The sequence below is a fragment of the Leuciscus leuciscus genome (assembly GCF_965113295.1).
Source record: "Leuciscus leuciscus genome assembly, chromosome: 15".
Lineage (NCBI taxonomy): Eukaryota > Metazoa > Chordata > Actinopteri > Cypriniformes > Leuciscidae > Leuciscus > Leuciscus leuciscus.
The window spans coordinates 29,734,870-29,748,240 of NC_138739.1; the positions used below are offsets into that span (position 1 = coordinate 29,734,870).

Below are 13,371 nucleotides of genomic sequence, written 5' to 3' on the forward strand. Positions count from 1 at the left end.
GACACTCAACTGGGCTTCTTGAAGATGTGGCAGCCATGTTTACACTCATTCATGATAGATTCCAATGGCATTAACAACTCACAATCTCTCAAAGACACAGATTCACTGCTTTGCAATGTGGAAAACAGCGTCCAACTAAAACTGGTGGGTTCAAATTACACTTAAAACTGCTGAATACAAGTTAGAAGCAGGGCTGGTTTAAAATAGAAACAATTGGTTCGGGCTCATAGGCTGAAAGCAGCATCTTTCATATCTTATCCAAACTTCTACAGCTTACATTAAGCACTCGTTTCTGGTTTAAACTAGGACTTTTATATTCAACAAACAAATGTTATCAATGCAACGTCATACGTTCAGTTAAACCCTTGACTGCCTTGCATTACTTTATCTTCTTTTTTTTTTAGAGAAGCTTGTTGGCTTGTAAAAATGGCCAATACACATATTAAAAACAAATCAAATTTTAAAAATGATAATTAATGGGTTTAATTCCACTGTGACAAATGTCCATTTTATTAGAAAATTGACTAATGAACTAAAATAAAATATGAAGACTGATTACACACACATATATATTATATATATATAGCCTTCGGGCTAATTTGGGTACATTTACATTTATGAATGTTAGTTAATGTACACTGTCCCTTTTCTAAATAAATAAATAAATACATACATATACATATATAGCCTATATATGCGCATGTATGTCTTAAAAAGTACATTTCAAGTTACATTTGATATTTCATTATTGAAACATTAAAAAGGGCCAAATAAAATAAAATAAAAAGTTTAAATCAGTGGTTCTCAACCTTTTGAATTCCTTTTTCATGATCTTTAACTTAGCAATTAAGTCATCTTGTGGTCCCTTTCTGGGCCCCTGGTTGAGAGCCAACATAACTAGAAAAAAAAAATGTCTATTCATTATTGGAATTTCCATGACTTTCCCAGACCTGTAAATCGCAATCCTACAATTCTCAGGCATTTCCAGGTTCTCCAAGAACCTGTGAACCCAGTTGCTTTAAACCAAACTAGACTGTCCGCCACCAGACCAACACATAACAAGTTATATCTGTTTTTTTAATTACCTGCTGTAGGTTTTAATTAATGGTTTCGTTAGTGTACGAACTGCTTAGTTAAATAAGGAAGGTAACGACAGCAAATGACAGGGATTGGTTTGCTACACACAAAGTTCCTGGTCGCTTTAAGGGGAATTTGTTCAGCTGAGAGGGTGATTTGCTGTCAGGCAGGGAAATAACTGTCGCCTTCTGCTCACTGTGTTAGCCTGTTAGCAATGTTTATCCAGCCTCGCGTTGCGGTCGACGCGCGTCTTACCTTGTTGCTCTGGTAGTCTTCAAATGCTCGCAGCGCGCTGTCAGTCAGCTTGACGTGATAGACGGAGATGTTGCTGCCATTGCTCACTCTTCCACAGGACAGTCCGTAGCACTGCTCCTCCTTCAACGCCGCCATCTTGCTCGCATTTCCCACCACGCTCACGCGCCTCTGCCGTGAACGCAACAAGCAGCTCGAGTGAGGGAAGGGTATGATTATTCATGAGGCGTGAATTACGTACAGGCGGGAGGGGGCGTGGCTTCGGGGTAATCATAAGAGGGATGGCCAGTGATGGGAAGTCTGGCTCATTTCCGCGATTCGGTTCTTTCGAGCAGATCTTTTCAAAGAACCGATTCGAAAACGGTTCTGCTGTTTTTTATGTGGTTACTGATATATTATAAGCTCTAAAACGCAACACATTTGTATCTGTGTATCTTTTCGTCTTCTTTGTTTTGCTGTTTCCATGTCTATCTGTATTGCCTTAATGCTTTGATATTTTGTACGGTTTAATAAATAAAAAAAGCTATAAAAGCCACAGGAACATACTGCTGTTAATAACAATTGTGTTTTATTATTAAGGGTGTTTATGTCTCGATTCAGATTTTTGCTGGGATTAAGATTTTTTTTTTTTTAATCTTGTTTAGATCCTAAATCTTATTTACATAATTGGCTACACAAAACTAAAATTGATTTACTTTTAGTTGAAAAGTCGCTGTTATGCACATTAATAAAACAGACAATCACGCCATAAACATAAGTTTAGTTTAAAGTAACTTAATTTTGACTTTTTTTTTTTTGCCATTATAGTTCTTTGAGTGAGTGGATTTGAGTAAGAATTATTGACTCGAGATCCACTTAGACCGATTCAGTCCAATTAATGAACGAATCGTTGCGAACCGTTTCACTGAAAAGATCTGACTCGAACGAACAATTCTTTCATGCACTGACTGGACATCGCTAGAAATGACAGATGAATGGCGTCATTAGAAAGAGCTTTGAAGCACTATTCTGTCCTTATTTTCCAAATATATATCAACAATAAGACAAACGTATATGTTTAGCAATTTTGATTTGATCATGTTTGGCAGTGTTTTTGTACGCTGGAAAACTCTTGGTTGGGGGTGGGGGAAGGTTTTGGATCGAACGCTTCACACTCAGAATTGCGTCAGAATAACGTCAATGTCTGGAAAAAAACCCCCATGCATAGGGAATGCCCCACAAGACTACAACGAAAGGGATGAGGTCGAGGATGTTATGCACTTCAAATACATTCTTCATTTCATCAGAACGCACGTGTTAAATATGTTCATTAACGTTCACATCGAATCCATACGTCATAAATGTGTATTATGGTACTTAGTTAATAATACAGCGCGTGCAAAGAACCATTGTACTGTTATTATGATGTTAACAGTTCACTTTTGTTACCTTTAAACCAAAAATATTTTCAGTAGATGCAAATCTAGAATTCATAGAAACATTTTCAAGAAATCACTTTATTTGCAACCATATGAACAGAGTGCAAAAGTATATTTTAGGATTTACAAAACAACTTTAAGGGGAATGCTGGAAGTTAACAGTACTACAAAAAAAATGGAATGGAGAACTGAGACAATCAACATAAGGATCAATGAAAAAAATTGTGACAACACACATCTGTTCATCCTAAATAAATAATTCAAATTAAATGCACAGAATTCTTGTAGAAGCTGAAAAATATCAACCGAAAAGGTCCGTATGACCTTCCTTGCAGTGTTTGGTCACGAAAATATGGAAATATTATTGAGAATCAGACATTTTACGTCTTTAACACCGGCCCAGGGATATTTTGGAGCCTATAAATGGGAAGAAAGTGTGAAAACGTACCACATCAGTGTAAGGACTTTTAAAATAGTGTTGTCTTTCTTTTGCATCAGAAGCTAAAGATGCCTGTAGATACTGCAAAAGAAAAGGCGTACAATCATATTCTTGAATGTTCAAGACTGTTCACAAGCGAGTTTCAGTTCACCAAAATAAGATTACGGAACTTCACAAATGTTTTTTGTAGTCGGAGTTCTAAAGCAAAACACAACTGTGTCCAACAACCTGAAGAGCATCATTCTGTACATCAATACATTTCTTCATTATAACTAGGATCCTTTCTGTACATATATAGGAATAATATAATATTTCTCACATCTATTTCTTCCCAGCTGATCTTTCATGCATTGAAAGTAAAAAGTGAACACCATTTAAAACCTCTAAAGCATGATGGAGGGCAACAGAACTTACAACCAGTTCACTTTCACTTATATTTTATAAAAGGTCAGTAAGGTGTTTTGAGGGCTTGGCATGCTCAAAGTCTTGAGCACCACGTCATCCATCACGTCACAGTACATTTCGGTTAATTTCTAGCTGCGATGACAACCGACAAAGCTACACCTCCAATCGCGACGGCTGTAGCCCCAAAAAGCCACTTCCAGCTGAGACTCTGTAAAAAGAGAAATACTTGATTAAAAGAAATATTTATTACAAATTAAAATTGGTCATTATTTACTCACCCTGTGGTTTTAAACCTGTTTATTTTTCTGTTCCTTCTCAAAGTCATTTGAAAGCTTTGTGTGATGAACAAATCAAAATTGAATATTTTATTCGCTGATCATTTTCTGCTCCAGTGAGGTTTGAGTCATTGAGGTAAACTGGAGAATCAGAATAATTTGATTCGTCAATAAAACATTAAGGCCGATTTGTAGCAAGATAACAGAAAATAAACGCCTCAAATGAATTATTTGTACGGAGCCCCTAATAGGACATGGTGAAAGGAAAACAAATTAGATGGGAGAAAATTGATATTTTAATGATTTTTCATTCTCTCGTAAATCTTTTACATTCCGCCGCTAAACTGTAATGAAAATAATAAGATTGGAGGGTAAACGATTTCAAAGCTTTTGCGAGAGAACTTAATTTCTCTGGGGAACGCAACACTTTTGCAAGAGAACGCAAAGTTTCTCGGGGGAACGCAACATTTTTGCAAGAGAATGCAAAGTTCTTGGGGGAAATGCAATACTTTTGCGAGAACACAAAAGTTTTGTGAGCAAACGCAAAAGAATTTAAACATAATTGTTTTCTTCCATCTCATTTATTTGCATTAACATGTCCCTTTAGGGGCTGGTAAATTAATTCATAAATCTGACTGATCTGCTTAGACTCACTCACAAACTCAATGATATATTCTCAGCGTTAAGTTAAAAAAATGTCCCTTCCATGCTCAATGTTAAAGTGGTGTTATAATGCGCTTTTCGAATAAAATAAGTCTTTGATGTCCCCAGAGTGTGTATTGTGAAGTTTTAGCTCAAAATACCCCACAGATATTTTTATTTAGCATGTTAAAGTTGTCACTTTTTGAGGGTGAGCAAAAACGCACCGTTTTTGTGTCCGTCCTTTTAAATGCAAATGAGCTGCTGCTCCCAGCACAGGGGGCGGAGCTTCAACAGCTTTTGTGATTTTACCTCACACAGACATGCACTGAAAATTTCACAAACTTTTAGGGCCCGTCCACACGGAGACGTGTTTCGCTGTATACGTATACATTTTTTATTGTATTGGCGTTTCGTCCACACGGATCCGGCGTTTTCGGAGACTGAAACCGCTATTTTTTTAAACCGGGTCCCAAGGTGGATAAATCTGAAAACGCCGCCCTTGCGTTTTCGTGTGTACGGCCAATCCGTACATTTTGTGAAACGATGATGTCATCACACCAAGTGTTAACTAGTCAGACACCGTTAAGTCACAGCAACTACATTTATGGTTTTTCATATTGTTCAACAAAGTTCTTGATTAAAAAAGAAAAAAGAAAAGAAAAAAGAAAAGAAAAAAAGAAGCTACTGTGCCTAATATTATTGTTGTATACAGCCATAGTATACAGCGCGCAAGGTTTATGCGCATGCTTTAAGTCTTCTTCTCCGTTTTTAGTGCATGTCTGTGACAGAATTACAGCGCCACATACTGGTCTGGCATGTTTACTACATCGTTTTGAGTCGGTTTCAGTGGTTTTGTGTGTACGCAGATATTTCTTGAGACGACGCCGAGTTTATGGAATTTTTTTTTTGAACGGGGAAAAAAAATATCGGATAGGGAAAGCTCTGGCTTCGTGTGGATGTGGCCTTAGCCTTTTATGTTCAAACTGAAGTCAGAAAGATGGAGAGACTCAAGAAGAAGCGACAACATGCAGACTACGTTTCTGAATGGTTAGTTGGTGAATTTATGTAGCTTATGTGTAGTTATCTTCTAGTCATTGATTAGCATATTCTGTCTTGATAATCTATAAATCGTGTTCTGGAGCGGGGTTTATGTACATTTTAGGGTTCATTATGTCACTAACCCGGGAGGAATGTCGTGTAGTCCCTACAAGCTGTTTGTTGTAGTCCTTAAAAAGTGATTTTTTAAGACTTTGAGCGTCATAACCTCGCAGATGTTGTTTATGCTCAAACAGCAACATTACACACTAACTAAAATTAGAAAAGTGAAAACATATTCAATCACTTACAAGTTTGGAACAACATGAGGGTGATAAAATAATGACCAATTTATTTATTTCTTTTAAATAAACTATCCCTTTAACAGGTTAAGGCATAAACGTGCACTTTATGATTTGTAAACCCCACTTCCTGTTGAGAGTAAACAGATATGCGACCTCATAACAAAATAAACAAACAGTGCATAGTGTTAAATAGTTTAAATAGGGGCAGTTCACGCTCTCACCCATGAGGACTTGGCACGGTGTTTCTGCACACTGGCGTTTGACGGGTTACCCAGCATCTTTTTATACATGGCCTGTTCGGCTCCTTTCTCCTCAGAGTGTTTCTTCACAAGCTTCGACAGCTCAGCGTGGATGGTCTGCCGAGGAAAGGGCAGAGAGAATGAATAGTGTGTGTGTGAGGGGTAATCACCAGGCTGATGAAACTTGCTCACTGCAGCACACCAACACATTTGGGCGGTACGCAAATGATTAAACATGACAATGCTGTTGGAGATTGAGTAAAAGCCTACACAAAAGTTCAAGAATAAACCAATTCAAGATTAAAACCGCATTCACATGCTTCCATAAATCAGCTGCAATGCCACAGAAGACAAAAGCAGAAGCGAAAACATCTTGTACTGAAGAAACGTGCCTTTATATGGATGGGTCACTCACATTTCCATTATGTTTTCTCTTATAAGACCTCATAATCAAGACCCCTGAGCTTCATTCACTCCATGGCTGAGTGAAGAGGTTTAGATCTACTCTGGTTTAAGCCAATGACAGTGCAGGCAATATATGTGAACAGTTGTTATATTCAGTTTATAGACTATTAGTTAACCAAATAATTTGGAGTCATCACTACAAATGTAAGGTGATTCATTTACAAATTGATTCTTTCAAGTTGTGTAAATTCTTCAAGTGAATCTGAATCGATCATATTATTGACTGTAAAAAAAAAAAAAAAAAAGGTTTATCAATTTGTTTTAAAGAATGATTCATTTGCAAACGAAAAAATGGCATTATGATAAAAGAACACTGCTAAATCAAAGCAGTAACCTACAAACATCAAAATTACAGCTCAAAACATGACGGTAAACAATTATTGCTAATTACACAGATTGTCATTATTGTTAATTAGCAAGGACTGGGAATGGCACCTAAAATGTAGACTTTCAGGAGTCAAAGTCAAAATATACCATGACAACCTGCCATTTAGTTTAATTAGCGCTAAAGTTGAATTACTGGCTAATGACTAAAAACAGGTAGGGTAAAGACGAACTGACAAGACGGGATCAGAGTGGATTAAGGAATTCTGTACTGGAGCCTCTGTAAAGGCCAGTCACATGAGAAGAGAGGGGTGTAAATGTGCAGACGTAGGTGGCTTGGCAGTGGCAGGCTGGTCATACAGCAGAAAGCCGTGGCAGTCAGGAGCTGTCAGATGGTGGGACACAGGGAACCTCATCCGTCCGCCTGTGTAAGCAGAGCAGGCCAACACTGCTTTAGATATGGCAAGTGTGCAGAGGGACCCGGTTATTTATAGACACGGAAAGAAACGCGATCCTAGGAGTTTTTGAACACTTTGTACTGTGTGCTGACAGGCTATTTTTGGGGGTCTGTGGTTCCATCTGCAGGTTATAATGAGAAACGCACGTTTCTGGACCTGTTACACAAGTACCGGTAGTTCTCAACAGATTCCAATTTTCAATAAAACACAATTTACCGGAATATATTTAAAGAAAAATAAAAGGAAATAAAAAATTTGTCAAATAAAATAGTAGTTTTCAACAGATACCAATTTTCAATAGCACAATTTATGATATGTATAAAATACAGAAAAAAGTTAGATAAAATAAAACAGAGACAAAAAAGATACATGTAATATAAAAATACAATAAAATATTATATTTTTCTGAATATTTCAATGAATAAGATAAGATTTAAAATAAAATAAATCAAACAAAATAAAAATAAGATATATATAAACAAACAAATATAAAATAAAATATATAACAAATAATATAAAATAAAATATAATATAATATATATATATAACAAATAATATTAAAAAAAAAATCAAACAAAATAAAAATAAGATATAAAAATAAAAAATATATAAACAAACAAATACTAAATAAAATATATAACAAATAAAATATAATATATATATATATATAACAAATAATATTAAATAAAATATATAAATAAACAAATAATATAAAAAAACTATTATCAGCTGCGATATCAGTTTACTGAAATCGGTTCTGTTAAATTGTCCCTTGTGTTACCTTGTTACTTGGCTCCAACTTCAAGGCCCCTTTCAGTGTTTTAATGGCTTCAGCAAACTTGCCCTGCAGAGCCAGTACCTGCAGACACAAACACATGTCAGCACTCTTTAATCTCAACACATCTCAAGCTGTTCTTTTTGTTCTCCCGCCTCTGCCGTGGCCAGAAACCTGAATGGAACCAAATGACCGAACAACTCGCTTTCGCAGTGTCCAAAACCAGGAGTGCATTACTATTTAATGAGAGTGAGTGAAAATGATACGCATCTGAACCCAGGAAACCAACCTTGCCTTTGCGGAACAGGGCTTTGACATTGTCTGGCTGGTGCGCCAGGACGGAGACGCAGGAGCGCAGTGCGGCTTCATAGTGGTCTAGCTTGAGTTGAGCAGCGGCCATATTGTTGAGACATCGCACCTTCATGTCCAAAAGTTCTTCCTCTTCTTGTTGACTGATATCCACTAAAAGATACCAAATGATTGCAGACGAATTGCAGATGTATTTAGAAATAAACTAAATGAATCATGAATGAAGCAGTATCACCTCTGAAACTGGCTTCAGTTATCTGTAGCGCGATGCCATATGAGTTGACGGCAAAGGCGTAGTCGGCGCGCTGGTAGTGGACGTTTCCTCGCTCTCGCTTTCTGTTGGCCAAACTGATTCTCTCCGAGGGCGGCATGAGCTCCAGGTCTGGGGCGTCATCTGCCGACAACAGCTGCACCTCCAGGATGAGATCAGCATCAGGAGGCACAGGAGGAGTAGAGCTGACAGAACAGAGGAACGCAGAAAGATATTGCTGCGATGTCACATACAGTTGCAATCAAAATTATTCAACCCCCTTGACCTGCAAGACATTTTGCTGCCAAGAACAAACTAGTGAAAACAAAGGCACCAGTAAACTATTATAGAACGTTTATTAATACACATCTGAGAACGTTAAGTTGATGAGAAATGAAAAAAAAAAAAATAATCTAATTGTCTCTAAACATTCATGTTCAAAATGATTCAACCCCAAAAGTCAAGTTTTGTGCAGAATCTTTTATTCTTTATTTACATTTAGTCATTTAGCAGATGCTTTTGTCCAAAGCGACTTACAAATTGGGACTAAATTAAGCAAGTCATCGTGAAGAGGCAAAAAAACAACGCAAGAAGTGCTCAAAATACGAAGTTCAGGCATTATTCAGATTAGCATAAGCCCGATAAGCGAGAATTTACAGGAAAATATATATATACTTTTTTTTTTTATATGGTTAATTGCTCACGGAAGAGAAGAGTTTTCAGCTCTTTTTTGAATGTTGTCATGGATTCTGCAATCCGGATGCCGGTGGGGAGATCATTCCGCCAGCATGGAACTGTGAATGAGAATGTTCTGGAAAGTGATTTTTTGGCTCTCTGTGATGGAACCACGAGACGTCGCTCGTTGACCGACCGAAGGCTTCTGGTAGGGATGTAGACTCGTAGGAGTGAGTGAAAGTAGGAGGGAGCTGAGCCTGTGATGGATCTGTAAGCAAGCATCAATGCCTTGAACTTGATGCGAGCAGAGAGAGGTAGCCAGTGCAGTGAGATGAACAAAGGAGTGACGTGGGCCCTCTTGGGCTCGTTGAAGATAAGACGAGCTGCAGCATTCTGAATCATTTGTAGAGGTTTAGTTGCACATGATGGAAGTCCAGCCAGAAGAGCATTGCAGTAGTCAAGCCTAGTAATGACCAGGGCCTGGACGATAAGTTGTGTTGCATGCTCAGTTAGGAAAGGCCTGATCTTCCTGATGTTGTGCAGTGCAAACCTGCATGATCGAGCCGTCTTTGAAATGTGATCTGTGAAGGTCAGCTGGTCATCAACTGTTACTCCAAGATTTCTGACCTCCAATAAACGCTGCCTGTAAGTGCTGAGAAGCTTCTGTCACCTCTCTACTGAAATCGTGGCCCATTGCTCGCTTGGAAAAGCTTCCAGTTCAACTGATAATCTTTGGTTTTCACGTTACCACTGCTTTCCTCAAATTCCACCAAATATTTTCAATCAGATTTAAATCTGAAGACAGCACAGGCCAAGCTTAAAGGGATGGTTCGGAGTAAAATCAACCTAGGGTCCTTCGCACCATGACCTCAAGCCAAAAGCTTTTTTTCCCTTGGTCGAACATTATTAAAGTTAGAGCTTATTTAGAGATATCAGCCGAATGGCTTAGTGTAGGCGCTAATGGATCCAAGGATGTATCTCGTAAATTACCCCACTAATAATAACCAGAATGGTACCAAACTTATACTGTAGTACAAATAGGTTCTGTACTCATAAAACGAGGCATTGGAAAGTTTGTAAGTGCATCAGGAGTTTATTTAAATAACACTTGCCTGATGGCTAATGCTACCGCTAACCCGGTCGTCGAGGTCACTTCAGTGGTTTGGGAAAAGCACGTAAAGTCCTGCATCAGCTCATCTTGCAAGTAAATTGAGGGTTTTTCTCATTTGCTCTGATCAAACATTTTATTCCCCTTAATGATATTGTGATTTTTCTTCTGGTACAACAAATTGTAAACTTATGAATAAGTCTGCCAGCTGTGTCTCTGGGAACTTTTAGTGTTTTGGAAATCTTGTAGCCATAGACTTTGTAATGAAATAAAACAATTTGTTCTATAGCTATTGTGAGAGCTCTTCAGACTTGGCCATATATGCTACTCAACTTTAGCACATGCATGGGCTAAATGCATGTATGTGTAACAGCACAAGCTAATTCAGTTTTGTTATAGAGTTTCCAAAGGCTTAATTGAGCTTTTACCCAATTTTGTACCATACCATACAAATAAGTGACTTAAAACCAGCAGTGTTGAAAAGGGGTTGAATAATTATGACATAGCTGTATTACAAAAAAATCCTACAAATCAAAAGCATTACATTATATATTGACATTATCACTTTTAATATGCCATTCAATTATTATATGCAAATTTTTTTTTTTACTCTGTATCTTTAGAAAAGCTTACATTTGTAAATTGTTACAGTCTCCAGGGGGTGAATAATTTTGATCGCAACTGTATATAAACCGTTACCGTTTCTGAAAAGTCTCTTATGCTCACGAAGGCTGCATTTAAAAGTATTTATTTTATTATACAAATATTAAACAATAATTTGAAACATTACAATTTTATATATAAAAAAAAAAATATATATATATATAGAATCTAACCTGCCAAGGGCACCATACGTGTATTTAGCACCCGCTTCAATCAAAGCCTTTTCGCCCATTTCCATCAGCTGTACAGTGAGATCCAGACCCTAATTAAAACAGGAACAACAACATATCATAACTGAGGGGCCTATACATATATGAAAATGTATAATATAGGTAATATTTAGAAAGAAAAAAAAGACAATATTCAAAAAATTCAATATATAATATAATATAATACAATAATACCTGGAGGACATCCCCATCCCCAAGAGTGAAAGATAAGTTTGGCAGCTCTTCTACCACAGTTCCATCAGTAAGACTGGTTTTAAGATGAATTGTGACATGTTGGCCTCTCTGGGGTCTGCTGTCTGGACCAGCTCCCGGTTCCAGAACTTTCTTTCTAAGCTGCCCATTTCCTGTGCGTTTAAACAGAAAATGTTTTAAAACCAGCTAAAAATCACCATCATACTTCACTCCACCATCTATACATGAATATGGAGTGAAAAATGTGCTTAACTACACCATCGGTCTGGATATTTGCCCATTATAGTGTTCATCTCCATTAATTAATTAATTACGGTATTGCTGCCAAAATAAACGTACCTAAAACATCCAGCCACTCTTCCGGTTCTGCAGAAGGGGTTTGATCGGCACATGCATCTGCTTTTGTAGCGTCTTTAGTCGGATTGTTTTTCTTCTTTCCTCCACCTGCGTCTTCTAAAGGTGGGAGGTCGTCATCCACATCCTCTTCCACATCTTCCAACATTTCAAAGTCTTCACCACTATCGAGCAGCGAGGCACGTCCAGATTTCTTACCCGACGGCGCCACCTCCTGGTTATCAGCCGAGCCACTCACAACCTCACCGTCGGCCATCTGGACTCACGTTCTACAGGAGAGAAATAACAAGTTTCCTTAATGTAGATGTTTAGCAGAATATCCAAGCTGCTCTTTTCCATATAATGAAAGTGAATGGTGACCAAAACAATCAAGCTCCAAAAAAAGACAAAAAACAGCGTCGTTTCAATTTACTTTTGAATGTCCACAACTAAACATCTCCTTTTGTGTTTCACAGTTAAATATGTTTCCTCCCACCTATTGTTTAGCATACACAGTACACACCTTTATGCACTATGTAACATGCGTTTCTAGGATAAGCTCAACGTTTTTTTTTTTGGTGAACATTTTCAGAGAAAAGGTCAACCCGTGACCTTAAACATACAGTGAAAATCTAGAAAAATCAGCAAACACATTCGCCGCCAACAATCTCTGTAAATAATAAACCAACAGCGGTTGAGCTTTATCTACCAATTTCACAAGCATTTCTACTTGTGCATATTATATAAGCTTACTTATTGCTTTTTAACACACAAAAAAAAAGATTGTGTAAAGTGTTTATCATACTCCCATTGGCATTCAACTCCCAAAAGCATTCAGCAAGATATCGTCGAAGAAACTGCATCCCTATATTGAATTTTTGGGAACAAAAATTGTTTATACCACTTCCAATTCAATCAAAGTAACTCCAGAAACAAAAAGACTCATTAATTATTTGTCCTTTCAAATGAATAAATGATCATATAGAATACAAATCACTTTAACATTTACTAATAAAATGTAAAAAATTACATAATAGGCTAAATGAACCCTTATAAAAAATTAAAAAACGCTGTGGAATGATTAGAGTATTTACATTTCATTCATTGTATTAATGCGATACTACAAATACTCGCCACATGAAAAAACAAAACAAAAAAAACATGGTATTACCATGGTACTTTTTGGAAAAGAAACCCTACTTATCATGGAATACTAATAATATAGTCCAACAAACATTTGTTGAAATTAAATTATATATTAATGTGCAATTTAGAAGTGTTAATACGCTAATTATAAAAAATACTGTGATGGATCTATGGTACTAACAAATAATTACCTCATTGACAATCCATAGTATTTATATGATACTTCAAGTAAGTTACTCGTTATACTATGGTACACGAGCAAAACAACAACAACACGGTATTAACATACCGGTAGTCATTTTTGAAGAAATCGTAATTGTTGTAGAATTAATTATTATTAAAAATACATCAATTTA

The 13,371-nt window shown here is 36.9% G+C and overlaps 2 protein-coding genes across 2 annotated transcripts in view; both read right to left on the reverse strand.

Annotated features, from left to right (window-relative positions):
* Nucleotides 1-1,532, reverse strand: part of ell (elongation factor RNA polymerase II) — a 31,770-nt gene extending 30,238 nt beyond the window's left edge. Inside the window, exon 1 of the mRNA XM_082138005.1 lies at nucleotides 1,333-1,532. Within this exon, the coding sequence (XP_081994131.1) occupies nucleotides 1,333-1,467 (135 nt within the window). The 5' untranslated portion in view covers nucleotides 1,468-1,532. The remainder of the gene's footprint in view (nucleotides 1-1,332) is intronic.
* Nucleotides 1,533-2,805: 1,273 nt separating this feature from the next.
* fkbp8 (FKBP prolyl isomerase 8) overlaps nucleotides 2,806-13,371 on the reverse strand; it is an 11,070-nt gene continuing 504 nt past the window's right edge. Inside the window, exons 2-9 of the mRNA XM_082138052.1 lie at nucleotides 11,876-12,159; nucleotides 11,519-11,688; nucleotides 11,288-11,376; nucleotides 8,654-8,874; nucleotides 8,399-8,571; nucleotides 8,116-8,193; nucleotides 6,070-6,204; nucleotides 2,806-3,799 (exon numbers count right to left, since the gene is read on the reverse strand). Coding sequence (XP_081994178.1) covers nucleotides 3,713-3,799; nucleotides 6,070-6,204; nucleotides 8,116-8,193; nucleotides 8,399-8,571; nucleotides 8,654-8,874; nucleotides 11,288-11,376; nucleotides 11,519-11,688; nucleotides 11,876-12,146 — 1,224 coding nt within the window. The 5' untranslated portion in view covers nucleotides 12,147-12,159 and the 3' untranslated portion in view covers nucleotides 2,806-3,712. The remainder of the gene's footprint in view (nucleotides 3,800-6,069; nucleotides 6,205-8,115; nucleotides 8,194-8,398; nucleotides 8,572-8,653; nucleotides 8,875-11,287; nucleotides 11,377-11,518; nucleotides 11,689-11,875; nucleotides 12,160-13,371) is intronic.